Genomic DNA, 14,016 nt, shown 5'->3' on the forward strand with positions numbered 1-14,016 from the left:
GGAGAATGGCATCCTCCCTTCTCTGAAAGCCCAGGAACAAAGGCAATGGCATGAGGAAGGGCTGCTCCTTGGGGCCCAGGTCCAGGAACAGAAAGGAAGAGAGGGAAGAGGAAACTAGTCATAAAGAAGAAGCTACCACAGGTGCCCAGTACCGGCTGTGGGACCTGTAGTCGGGTCTGGGTGGTAGTGTATGATCTTCTGCATATAATTCCTGGAGTGTGTGCAAGGCCAGGTGGTCTCAAACCACCCAGAGCTCCAGTTGGAAAAGGGTCTTACCAGAGCTCTGTTGTTGGCAAATCTAATGTCAGGAGCCAAGAGCCAAAAAAGCAAGACAGTCCTTGAGCTCCTGATAGGAGCTGTAGGTCAGCCCTGCAGGGAGCAGCTTTCAGTCTTTCTGAGGGATTCAGCCAGATATCCTAAGCTTTTCCAGTGCTGTTCATTCTCTAAGTGGCAGACCACCTCACCGCCCTTTTCCCCACACCAGCAGGTGCCCTCTGAAATCTCTAGGGGCCACTCCAAGGGGCACAGCTGGGCCCTGAGCTCCCAGCCCCACTGGTCTAAAGGCAATGCATGAGTGAGAAGAGTAAGTGGAAATTTAATATTTCATTCTGACCATCCTTTCTGGTAATAGCTTTGCCCTGGGCACATCTGGAGAGAAGAATAGTGAGCGGCTGGGGTGGGGTAGGCAGGGAGAGCATGCAAGGTGAGGAGCTGGAACAACCATGGTGGGCATAGAAGAAGGGCCTCGAGAGCCTCCTGGAGACTCTCAGTGAAGCAGCCTCGCGGTGCTAGGGGTTCGACTATGTCAGATGGCTGCATCGTGGCACTAGGACACCAGTTAAGGGCCGTCACAGAGAATGATCCCTAGTGTGGAATAGGCCCATGCAGTGGCCATAGGGAGGAGAAAGCTGAGTAGACAACCCAGTGGAATTTGTGGATGCAGTTCACAGTATCTGGTCACTCAAAGAAGCCCATTTGCAAGGCCCTTGTGCTGAGAAGCAATTTCAGAGTCCTGGGTCAGCAGTCCTATAGCATAGTAGATAGAGCCCTTCTTCCACAAGCGCTAACAGTCAGTGTGGGGAGGGATTCAAGGTACAGCCTTGACCAAACAGGAGTAGCTTTTGCCCTTAAGGGTGTTGGGAGGGAAGTAGCAGATTGGCCTCTTGCCACTCCCAAGAGCAGGGAGGGGAAGCCACTCAAATTCACCGTGTCTGTCCCAACTCTTACTTCTTCTGGTGATGTCTGGGCTCTTCCCATGGGCATGCCAGTTAGGCCAGTTCTTTGGACCAAGGTTGGTAGGCCTTCTCAGGGAGTGTCTCTTCAAGTGTACGTGCCCAGACATGGCTGTGGGTGTGTTCTTCTGTAAGCATGTGTGAGCCAGTGTGAGCAGGCAAGCCACTGTCTGCATGCTGAGTGTGCAAATGGAAGCCTGGGGCTATGCTGAGGGCAAACGGGCCCTCCACGCCAGCAAATGGCAGTGTGTTTGGGAGTCTGAGGATGCAGCTGCGTCTATACCTCTGGGAGTTCCTCCTCCAGCTTGCAGGAGTCCTGTCAGACAATGTAGGAACTACACAGCTTCTTCAGCTACAAGGAGAAGACAGCAAGGCTTCTCAGGGTATGACCCCAGGCATTCCCACTCTCCCTTTGGCTGGCCTCACTGCATGCTGGGAAATGTAGTTCTCACAACTTCCTGGCTTGATCTGAGATAGGTCATTTCCTGCCTGCCAAAACATCCGGCATTGGTTGTGGAAGCAAGCCCAGACATTCCCTTTGACCCTAGATCCTAGTTCCAAACTAAATCCTTACTCTAGTTCACCTCAGGTCCATCCAAAGCCCCCTCACATTGAGCCACCCATCTTCATCTGGGAACTGGGGACCCAGAATGAGAAGTTCCATTGCTCTGAGGTCCTATTGATCCCAGGTTCCCAGAGAGAAGTCTGCAACCCTTCAGAAGCAGGGTCAAGTGGGCCACTTTGTAAAAGGATGTGAGAGGGACCAGCTGGGCCCCCAACAGCAGGAGCAAATGACCTCAGTGCGGCGCTTCCTTCGCCACCCAGCTGTGCATATTGTGGTTCTGCTTCTGGTGAAGAAGCTGCTGGCTGACCGCGACAAATGGAGGTGGGGAGGCAGGATGTCCCCTTCCCCCGGCTGAACATGAATTAAGTTCCCGTAACTATCCCTTCCCTCTGCCTCCCTCATTTGGTGCTTTTATTTTGACATCTGAGCCATCCCTCTGCTTCACACAGACCTTAAAGTAGTTAAAATATCGAGGGTTCCCTTTGGTCCCAAAAGATCCCCCAGGAACAGTAGACCTCATTAGAGCTTAGGAAAGACATTAAGTCGAGGACTTGGGCAGGGAAGGTCAGAGGTAGAGAACCAAGCATAATCTGCCCCTAAGCTGCTCCTCCTCCTACTACAATTCCTAGAAATGAGAGTCCCAGTGTGTCCCAGGTCCACTTTATCTGTGGACTGAATGCTGGCTCCACTAAGGCAGAGCCATGGCATGAGAAAATGTGTCCTTTTATTCAACAAGGATTTCTTTGCCGTGTGATCTAGGCATTTGGGACAAATCAGTGAACAAAGCAGACCAAACTCCATCCTTGGGAAACTTATGGGGTTCTGAAGGTGACATAGGAAAAAGAACGTTGGGAAGGAGGCCACTGGACTGCCGATATTGCAACTTTAAATACATACGGTGGATGAGGAGAGTGTCCATGGGGAGGGGGTGTTCAACCCAAGCCCTGAAGAAGATGATGGCATGAAGCTCCATGACCACCAGCCCTCAGCCTGCAGAAAAGCAGGACAAGATGGTGTAGGAGCTTGGGGCAGGGTGCTAGTCATGGAGAATATGCTAGGTTCTGTGGCTTTGGCTTTCTCTGAGAGTAAAACAGAGTCAGTTAGGGGCTCTGGGCGGGGTAGCAATGGGATGTGACTTGTATTTTAATGGGATTTTACTGACTGCTGTATCAAATATAGTCTATAGAAGCAAAGAGGAGAAAGCAGTTAGGTGTCGATCGCCATAAATAATCCAGGTGAGAGATGGCGGTGTCTTGGATGAGGGTGGTGGGGATGGAATGGTGAAAAGCGCCCAGATTCTAGATTTATTTCAAAATATAATTTACAGAGTAGTTTGGGACACCAACCATTCTCATCAGACAGATGATACAGCAAACCCTGTCATCCTGTGATTAGTGGGGTCAGGAAATCCAATCTAGCCGAGTTAAATGTAAGAGCACGGTATTTTTCATTGGTTCTTTGCTGGGAAAGCAGGAAGGTAACCGCGGTGGAGCTTACGTTATGCACAGCGGCCATGCTTCAGTGAGTCATCGCCAGAGGACCCGCAGCCACTTCTCCCAGCTCTTCCCTTATTCCGGCTGGAAAGAGAAACTAGAACCCACTGTGGTTAATCGTAATGTGTGCTTATTAGCAATGAGTTTGTAATTAATAGACGTGGATCTAACATTGTTTAAAATACAGCAAAGGATGCAAGCCATAGGTCCCTAGGAAGTCTACAGAGGAAAAGTTAAACCCCGTAAACTACTGAACCAAAGCATGAGGGGGGCATTACAGCAGGGCGCGTGTGGTGTAAGCACAGGCTTATTTATGGTTAGGGACTCACTCAAGGCTGGTTCCGTATTCCCAGCTATCACAGGTTCAAGGAGAGCCTGAGAAACTTACCAAGTCCCTATCTCAAAAAATGAAGTAAAAAATGATTAAGAATATAGCCTGGTGGTAGAGTCCTAGCTCGTGCTAGGCTCTTTGTTAAATCCTTAGTACCACATACATACCTGCAAACCAGAATGCAGCAAGCATAGTGTATTCATCAGCTTTCTGGTACCTGTCACCAAATACCTGAGATAATCAATTTAAAAAGAGGAAAGGTTTGCATACCTTTCTCTAATCCCAGCACTCGGGAGGCAGAGGCAGGCAGATCCCTATGGATTCAAGGCCTGCTTGGTCTAATAGTGAGTTCCAGGACACCCAGGGATACATTGTGAGATACTTGTCAGGGGGTGCAGGGAGGTAGGTGGGGAGGGGAGGGGAGCTCACTCCAGCTCACAGTTTCAAAAGTCGCAGTCCATGACTGATGGACCTGTTGCTTTAGGCTCTATGACGAGGCAGTGAGTGCATCATGAAAAAAAATGTGACTGTAGAATGACTCGTCCACCCTGTGGAAGCCAGCAAGCAGACAAGAGACAGGGTCCCCATAGCCCTTTTAAGGATGCACCCCCAGTGACTGGACTTCTTACAGCTCTAAAGGTTCCACCACCTTCCAGTAGTGCCACGAACTAGCAACCAAGCCTTTAGCAGCGGGGCCTTTGGTGGGGACAGTCATCCAAATCCTAGCAGTCAGCAATGAAGGTGCATGATAGGAGCTTGGCAGGCCAGGTTCTAAGTACCAGCAGGCAATGGGAACTTACTACTGGTCTTTGAGACAGAGTGGTCTTGCCTTTCCAATGGGAGTTAATCTGATGACTGGGTGGGGCAGCCAAGAGGGTAGAGACTCAGTAAAAGTGAGAGGTCCACAAATGTTCTACCACAGCAAAACTCAGAGAGGAACTCAGTCCGAGTAGACAAATGGTGGTAGTAGTGGGAGCCCAGGGGAAGCCCGGTCAATGGAGAGAAAGAGAAAGGACAGACATCCACGTTGGAACAGGTGGGAATTTGAGTTGGCGGTCCCAGAGGTTTCTTGGCTCTATAACCCAACTGTTATAGAGTCAGGGTATTCCAGGATATGGGGAAGGGGAAGGGCTCTAGTGTCATCTAAGCCAGTGTTTCTCAAAGTGTTTGTCCAGTTGTTTCGGCTGACCTCTGAGTAAGGGCTCAAGGTTCCAGGAGGTTCAGCTTGGAAAAACTATCCCAGAGACCTTCAGAGATACAGTTCTGCACCTGAGTGGGAGCCATGTACTTGAAGTGGCTTGAGAAGCCAGGAGGGTCACAGTTACATCCTGGAATGGGGAAGAGCTCTGACCTGAGTAGAGACAGCAAGGCCAGTAGGTCCAAAGATAAAGCCTCCGCAGGAACAGCTGGAGAGGGGCAGCTGGAGCAAGCCCAACAGCGCAGGTGGTTACAGAACATTGAAAGGAAAAGCCAAGGACCCAGGGCTCCTCATCTCAGCAGGCGAGGGGAGCATAGCAGTTCAGAAGCATCAGGCTGGTCCTTCTGTCTAGATGCCTCAGTTACTATCTTGGCCTCTCTGAGCCCACACCATCATCCTTCAAAGCTGGACAAAGTCTACCCTCCAAGAAACTTTTGTGAAGTGCATGCCTCAGTGTTCTTATTCTCCCATACCCTGAGTACTTCACTGTCAGCTCCCTCCATGTCTGCCTGCTGCAGGGACCCCAGGCATGCCCTTTGGCTCCGTAGAAAAGCGGAGAAAGATAGTTAGGGTGTATTTGCTAACTGAATAAGGAAGTAGACAGGTGAAGGAGGCTGAGATAGGAAGATCGAAAGCTCAAAGCCAACCTGGGCTAATAAGACCTTGTCTTCAAACCAACCAAGCAAAGAAAGACACAGAGGCAGGTGTAGAGGACTGGAAGACTGTGGACTGGAGTTGGGGAGGCAGGCTGAGAATACAGAAAAGTAAGGGACTTCCTTTCTAAGGACAGTGAACAGATGGGGCCCAGTAAACCATGATGAGCTTGCGACTGCTCCCAGCTATCAGTAAACACTTAATGGACCTGCACGCTGTGACCTGCACTGAGGACACAGTGGTGACAAGTAGGGACCTGAATCCTTCAGGCTGTGCTTCTCTCCGCCAGCTCCAGGCTCAGGAGCTTCTGGGCAGCCACAGCTCAGCCATGTGACCTCAGGCAAGTGTCCCCCACCCCGTCCCCTTCTGAGGCCCCTGTGTTTTCACTAGCCCTCCCAGCCTGAGCAACAGGAAAGCCTCTTCCCCCATCCAGAACCTCCACCCTGCTCCTGCCTGCTTGCCAATAGCGCCCCACACACTCACAACGGGGCCCATGGGAGACGTGTGATTCCTTCCAATGGAGTGAATGATGCTGAGTCAGGGAGTGAGCTGGCTGCAGCAGGCTCCCCGGAGCAGACACATGGGCCCAGACAGAGTACCTTGGCCTTGCCTCTCCTGGGCCAGACCGGACAGCAGCCTTCCAGGCTTGCCCTGGGTCTACACCCTAGCTCCTTACCCAGGCCAGTCATGGTCTCCGGTGCCACCCTGTGGTAGTGCTGGGAACCGTCTCCCTGTGTCCTGCCCTGGGACCTCTTGGCCTCTGGCCTGGCCTGGTCTGGCTTCACATTCACTCATCTACCTCCCAGGCCTGGAAGGAGACGGAGAGCAAGAGACAACAGGGTTGGAAAAAAGGTCACCCACCTCCTCCTTCCATCTTCTGTCTTTTTGTCTTTTTCTGCCTTTATTGCCTCTTCATTTCCATCCTGTATTATTGACTTTCCTTTTTTCCTTTATTTTTTCTTTTTCTTTTTTTCTTTTAGACAGTCTTGATCTATAGCCCAAACTGCTCTTGAACTTATAGCAATCCCCCTGCCTTAGTCTCTCACATCCTGAAGTTATAAGTATGAGCCATTATGCCTGGATGAGGCTGCCCTTACTATCTGCCTATCCTTCCACACACACTTGTGGCAAAGCCACCATTGAACATGCTCTCGTGTATGTATGCTCCTGATCTGTGGTATGCAGGTAGTCCTCTGTATCCCCTTTCTGCCTGTCTCTGCTTTGTGCCTACAATCTGTCCGTCACTTTGGGTGTTTCAACCCTGTAGCCCAAGCTGGCCATTCCAACAGGCCTCCACCTTGCCCTGTGGGGCTAGACCATGACCAGAAACGTCACAGCGCTTGTTTGTAGCACTTTGGCAGGGAATTGGTACCCACAGGGTGTCTACTGAGCCAAAACTGGGAAACCTATTTTCTATTGGTCCTGAGGGCCAAAGAAATTAGTCTAGGATACCTACTAGGATCCTGGTGTTGGGTTACTCCCTTGTCAGGCAAAGGGACACTGGTTGTCACCAGTGCATAGGGTTTATATGCAAAAAAAAAAAAAAAAGGCAATATGATTTCTAATTGGTGAAGTGGCTTTTAGGTAAGTTAACCGCCCCCCCAGCTCTCTCTTGCACTGAATAGAAATGAACAGCAGACCACCTTGGAGGGTGGTGACCGTGAGGGACACGCATTTGGGTACGCGCAGATGTGCCTCTGCACCATGATAGGATAGGACAGAACTAATGCCACCTCCACAGATGGTCAGGATGGAAGGCTGGGTGCTCTGGGGTACATCAGCTGCCTCTCTCCTCTTGCCTGCCTTGCTTCCAATGCTGCAGCTGACCTCAGGAAAGTGGGGTGCTAAGGGGCCTCTGGAAATCAGAACTGTACAAACTTGGGGTATGGACATCCTGTCCTGGGCTTTTCCCTCCCCTGCCTCCCTATACCCCTGCTGACTTCTGAAGAGCAGACACTGACACTATCCCCTCCATCTCTTTTCCTCACCCAGAATTCCCCTACACCCCGACTCCTGAACATGGGCGGCGCGCGGGGCAGATGCCCACAGCCATCATTGGGGGCGTGGCAGGGAGTGTCCTGCTGGTGCTGATTGTGGTTGGAGGGATCATAGTGGCCCTGCGCAGGCGCCGGCATACCTTCAAGGGTGACTACAGCACCAAGAAGCACGTTTACGGCAACGGCTACAGCAAAGCAGGAATCCCCCAACATCACCCGCCCATGGCACAGAACCTGCAGTACCCGGATGACTCGGATGATGAAAAGAAGGCCGGTCCCTTGGGCGGGAGTAGCTATGAAGAGGAAGAGGAGGAGGAGGGCGGTGGAGGAGGTGAACGCAAGGTGGGTGGCCCCCACCCCAAATATGACGAGGACGCCAAACGGCCCTACTTCACTGTGGATGAGGCTGAGGCCCGTCAGGACGGCTATGGGGACCGGACTCTGGGCTACCAGTACGACCCTGAACAGCTGGACTTGGCTGAGAACATGGTTTCTCAGAACGACGGATCTTTCATTTCCAAGAAAGAGTGGTATGTGTAGCCCTGCCTTCTGGAGCCTCTGTCTGTGCCCACTTCTCCCCGGCCCCTACCCGCACGCCCCCTGCCCACTCCCACAACCCACTGCCCCAGGAGCTCCACAGAGACTTGACCAGCTGCCCTAAACCAGCCCCAAACTCCTGGGGAGCCAGGGGAGCTCAGGGCAGACCCCACTTGGCTTCGTTTTTTTTTTTTTTTTTTTTTTTTTTTTTTTTTTTTTTTTATTTACTTCCTCACCCACCCTTCCCAATGGTGTTGTGTTCGACCGTGGCTTTGGTGTTGCTGTATCTTTCCTTTAAGGACCCCTTCCACTGCCCTATGTGTAGGGAGCCCTGTTCTTGTCTTGTGTACTTGGGCATCCCTCCAGGGTTTGGGGAGTCAGTCCTCTCCCACCCCCACCCCCCAACACTGGAATTTGTTTGTGTTCTCTTTGTTCGAATGGAGGGCAAAGGGAGCTTCAAGATGAGGAGCACCCTCACCCCCACCCCATATGCTGCTCCTCTTCCCAGAGAGACGTAACCCAATGTCCCCTACTAAGCTGATGCAGCCAGTGCACCTAAGAGGTTTTAGAGGAGTTCTCTATGGTACCCAGGGGAGTCTTGTGTGTGAAATAATGGAGCTGAGGGTCCTGCTGGGGTCCTGGGCAGTATGTTTTCCTAGTGAAGGTGGTTTTATGTTTTCCTTTTTTTTCCTTCTGGCCCCCTAAAATGGAGCTGGCCTAGCTCTCATATACTCCCCTCTGTTACCCCCAGTCCGTTCTCTATACAGTGGGTGACCCCAGGTGGACTCTACCCACAGTTCCTATTTGCCTCTGCCAACACATGCACATATATATATCCATGTACACATATCCATGCACACATGCCTGGGCTGATGCCAATCTCTCACACCCTGCCCAGGCTGAACACTGCCCGAAACCCAACCCTCTGCTCCACCTCTTACCCGTTCCCAGCTCAGGAAGGGATCAGCCCACAGAAGCATCCAGAGTCAGCTAAGATGAGCCCCCTCCCCACAAAGCCACTCTAAGATTTCAGTGTAGCTCCAACCTTTCCTGGCAATGTACACGTTTCTCAGATTTCTCCTTATCTGTCAAGTGCTAGCAACACTTGACTCTTCTGGAAAGTCAGGGCTGGGATCCCAGGAAGGAATTCGAGGCCCAGAAATATTGATATGGAGAAGGCTGCTTTGTGGAAGTTCTGCAAACACAATCTGGTAGACTGCTAACGTCTCATACGGGAAGACTGGCCTAGATGTCTCCGGTCTCAAAGAAAGTGCAGGGGCACTGGGGAACCTGCTGCTTATCCACAGTCTGATCCCTGCTGGGTTTCTCCTGGTGCCAGGCTGACAAGACAGACAGGCTGTGTGGAAGAGCCTTCCTTTGCATGCACACTCCATCTTTGAATGGGATTCTGGCTTCATCAGCCTTTTGGGGCTAGGCCTCCCTTGAGTTGAGAAAGGTACCTCCCAGCCCTCTGTCCCCAAGCTCAAAGTGCCTCAGTTTCTCCATCTGTGCCCCTAGATTACCCTCATTCTAAATGGGCATGCCTAGGGCTTGCCTGTCAGAATTTCAGCTAACTCAGCCCAAGGTGACACTCGCTGAGGGATCGCAAATGTTGGGGAGAGGGAGGCAGACTATCCTGTGCCCCACGGGCACTGACCCACCCTGCCATAGGCTTCCTAAGGGAGCCCTAGCCCTCACCCCACTCCTCCCTGGTGCTGCTACTGAATTCCCAGTCCAAGCGCCATCTCTGGCAGCCCTCAGCCCACCAGCTGGGGTCCTTCTGCCAGGCCCTCACTACCCTAGTCCTAGCCCAGGCCGCCCAGTAGCCATGTAGCAGAAGTCTGAAGCCATGCCAGCCCTGGGGCGGCTCTCCCCTCTTGACATTGGGGACACTGGATGGGGTGAAGTTTGGGGAAGAAACTTCTGGGGCTTTTCTAGCCCCAGGAAGATGGAGGAGCTGGGCTGCTTCTCCCAGAAGTATTAGTGTCCTCCCTATGTCATGGCTCGTCCTGCTCCTCATGCCACTCTGTCCCTCTGCTTGGTCCCCTTCCCCCACCCCTAAGGCAGGAGGCAGAGCCTTGATTGCCCCATAGGGGCATTTCTGTCCCTATGGAGCCATAAGACTGAAAGACTCACCCTCCCATGTCTCTCTCACCTTTCACGGTCATCCCCTATTTCTTGTCTTGTGATGGACTGAGGAGGCCCTGGACCTGGACAAAGCACCCGAGCTCCCTTTACAGACCCGCACGCCTTTCCCCCAAGCAAAGCACAATTTATTGGGTCCATGCAGCAGGATCTAGGAACCCCAGCTGTGGCACTGAGTGCTTCCAGGCAGCCACCACCTGGGCTGAGACATGAGTCAGGGGTCAGTAGCTGGGCCCAAGGAGGAGGGGCTTTGTTTTGCCCTGTGTTTGTGGGACAGTGGACACAGCCAATTGACAGTGTGACAGAGCAGAGGGCATTCTGCTTCATGTCCCCGACACAGCTGAGCTGCAAGACTGCGGAGAGTAAACTTGGTGTGTTACCTGCCCAGACCCCTCTGGATGTCGTCCCTAGCTGCCCTCTCCCTCCTGTCCCTCCACTGCTCCTGGACCCCGGTTTCCCTACAGATTTTGGTATCGTTCTGGTGTGCAACAACCCTCTGAGTCTCTTTTCCCAGAAGGACCTGAAAAACAGCAACACACAATCAGTGAACACATGCCCAGCACACCGACACACGCCTTCCACAGACCAAGCACAGGCGTGTGTGTGTGTGTGTGTGTGTGTGTGTGTGTGTGTGTGTGTGTGCAAGTACACACATAAGGAACAAGAAACCGGTACTAATGCTCGGGCCCCAAGCCCTGGGAAGGCACACCCTCTGCCAGCCACCCCAGCATGCCCCAGTCACTGGTGCAATAACCTTCCTGCCATCCTCGTGGTGGGAGAATCAGGAGTCATGTCAGGTGGGTGAGGCCACCCCTCTGAGCCCAGCAGACACTGCATTCCCTTTCCTGGGAGGACGGGGGTGCTCCCAGGCCTCTGGGGGTCCAGGTAGAGACTTCCCCACGCCTAACTGCCAACCGACACCCTCTCCTGGTGGGGGCAGATGGCTCAAGCTGACATGGGCCAGAGATTCCCAGAGGTGACGAACCAGCCTCACTGCTGCTGCTTTCTGACCCCAGCTTTGAGGACTGGGCTGCGGGTGAGGGGGTGACTTTTTTTTTTTTTTTTAACAAATGGAAACAAAATCCAGGAGAAGCTGCCACCCTCGCCCGAGTGTGACAAAGCTTCCTTTGCTTCAGTTTCTATGTCACTGTTTTCCTCTTTTGGTCCTGGGGACAGCCCAGCGGTTTCTCCTGGTCCTGACCTGGAGGGGGGAGGGGTTGCCCCACCCCCTTTTACTTGTATTAAAAAAAAAAAGATGGGTTGAAAATGTACTGAGGAAAAAAAATGTACTTTTTTATAAATAAAGTGTTTAAAACAAGCCCAAGTGCCTCTTGTCGATGCAGTGGTGTGAGAGCAAGAGAAGGAGACACAGCCGGACAGTGGGGAAGACAAAGGGAATACCATAGATAGATAACCAGAGTACCTGACTCTATGGTAGGGACTCATGGAGGGGCCACATGGCCACCTTGAGGGCATCGTTGAGTCCTTGGAGGCTGCAATGGAGCCATCCGAGAAGATGTGAGCTGCGCAGCGCACGGGGATGGATGGATGGCATCTGCTGGCCAGGGCCAAGGCATGGGGGCGGGGCAAGAAATGCATGACAGAAATACACAGCTGAGGAAGGCCTGCTCTGGCTGGAGTCACAGGCAGCCCCTGTTCCAGAGCTCTTGTGTCAGTCACCAACCCTCCCCAGGTTGCTCTCCTCTATGCCCACTTCCTTAGAGTCCTGTTCCTCCCCACCAGGTCCCCTGTGGCTCTGAGAAGCCCCACAGTGGAGCACCTGCTGTGTTAGATCCCTGGAGACAGAAGAGGGGCGCTCTAGCCTTTCCTCTTCTATTCTGAGGACAGCCCTGCCTCCTAGCAGCTCTCCCTGGTCCTAGCCTTACCCCTTTTCTCCCAGGAGGCTGGTTGGGAGGCTGGTTGGGAGGAGTTCTTCTTGACCTTCCATTCCCTCCTCCTCCTCCTCCTCCTTGTCCTCCTCCTCTTCCTCCTCCCCCCACTCCAGCCCCCATGCCAGCACCATCTGCTTCCCATCTTCTGGGCTGGAATGCAGGACAAATCAACCCCGAGGGTGGGAGGGCAGGGGCTTCAGGGGCTGCCCCCTCCTACCCACCCCTGGTGGCATCTCCTTTCACTAAGATCCACACCATAGAGCCTTGGACTCCTGGGAGTGGGGATGGGGTGAGGGGCAGGGACCACAGAAGCCAAGGGGGCTGCTTAGCAGAAAGATCTCAGGCCCACGTGGGAACAAGGCCACCTCCTCCACACCTAAGACTTGGGCAGTAGTGGAAAAGGCGGAGTCCACAGCTGTCTGCAGCTGGCTGAGCCCCTCACTGGAAGGCTAAACCAAGGAGCCCAGGACAGAGCTGTGTTTAGGGTGTTGCTATTCGAATGGGATGCAAATTGGTTGTCTGAGAGTTTATTTCCTCAGTTTTTCAGGCTGTCTGTTTAAGTTAATTTTTAATTTGTGTGAGCAATAAATGCTTAATTACATTATTAATATATTGGAAGAGAGCAGTGGACAGAACATCCTAATTGGCATTTAACTGGAGCGTTCCGGCAAATTAGCCAAGACTTTCTCCAGCTCCGAAGAAGGAGGGCAAGCCAATTAGTCTCAGACACAGCCTCTGTGGGTGGAGCTTGGCCCTGGAGAAGCCAGACCAGGCCTTCCCCAGACCTGGAGCCTGATGTCTAACTGAAGAGAGCAGCATCCACACTCAGCTTCCTCGCTGAGTAAGGGCTTAGGAGAAACTTCATGCTAGTTAGTTAGACCATGGGTCCTCCTTCTGTCTAAACCCAAAATCTTTGGCCAGTGCCCCAGACAGAGAGCAGGGAACCTAAAGCTGGATGGCCTGAGGCAGCCCCTGCCTGCGTAGGGCAAAGTATGCTTCCTGCATGCCACCATTGCCCAATGTCAGTGGCAAACCATTCTCTGAGCCAATCTCCTGTTTCAGATGACTAAGGGAATAAACTTGACCTTCAGGATTCTCATATTTAATCACACAGTCTTTCACATTTTGGGTCACCGGAGGCCCGGTCACTATGCTAGTCTGATATATCCCCACTCCAAAAATTCAGAGCACCAAGGACCCTAGGTTCCAAATTAGTCATTCGCCTTCTAGTAAAGGGTTATGGCTGCATAGGATGAGAATTACCAATTTTGTTTGAGAGGATGTGGCATGACCTTCTACCTTGACCTTGAATACATAGGGATTGTGCAGATGTTGGTGGGTCACAAGTACTCTGGGCAGATGGCAGACCTTAACATCTTACATTATTTGTTCCAACTCATGCTGCTACATGTTGCTAGTCCACCTGCCTCACTCTGTGTAGAGAGCTGAAGTCTAGAGAGGAAACCAGGGATGAACCCAGACATCCCCTGTAAGTGTATGCTGAGCTCACTCATGGGCAGGGCCACCTCTGAGAGTGGGGAATGGGAAGTGGGGTGTCAAGAAACTGGAGAAGAGAAAACAAGTTTCTGTTGACCAAAAAGCAATGCAAGCCCCCCAATGGACCATGATGTGGGCATGCGGGTGCTACATTGAACATTGAGTAGAGGTGCCCGTCACATTAGACTCATTGAGGAAGACTTCCTGGGAAAGATGTCAATGGATGGTTTAAAATAATGAGAGGGCCAGGCAATGGTGGCACATACCTTTAATCCCAGCACTTGGGAGACAGAGGCATGTAGATCTCTTGAGTTCAAGGCCAGCCTGGTCTACACAGAGAAAGCCATGCCATAAATAACATACATGCATACACACACACACACACACACACACACACACACACACAATGAAAGGGACGTGGATGGTGAGAGGGTGGAAGAAGGCCTCTGGTGGCTGGAGTAAGCACCAGCTGGAC

General features: G+C 52.3%; 1 protein-coding gene across 1 annotated transcript in view; it reads left to right on the plus strand.

The window, feature by feature from the left end:
- Positions 1 to 11,185, plus strand: part of Nectin1 (nectin cell adhesion molecule 1) — a 63,186-nt gene extending 52,001 nt beyond the window's left edge. Inside the window, exon 6 of the mRNA XM_031343024.1 lies at positions 7,466 to 11,185. Within this exon, the coding sequence (XP_031198884.1) occupies positions 7,466 to 8,010 (545 nt within the window). The 3' untranslated portion in view covers positions 8,011 to 11,185. The remainder of the gene's footprint in view (positions 1 to 7,465) is intronic.
- Positions 11,186 to 14,016: the final 2,831 nt, after the last annotated feature.

The sequence above is a fragment of the Mastomys coucha genome, unplaced genomic scaffold (genome assembly GCF_008632895.1).
Source record: "Mastomys coucha isolate ucsf_1 unplaced genomic scaffold, UCSF_Mcou_1 pScaffold23, whole genome shotgun sequence".
Lineage (NCBI taxonomy): Eukaryota > Metazoa > Chordata > Mammalia > Rodentia > Muridae > Mastomys > Mastomys coucha.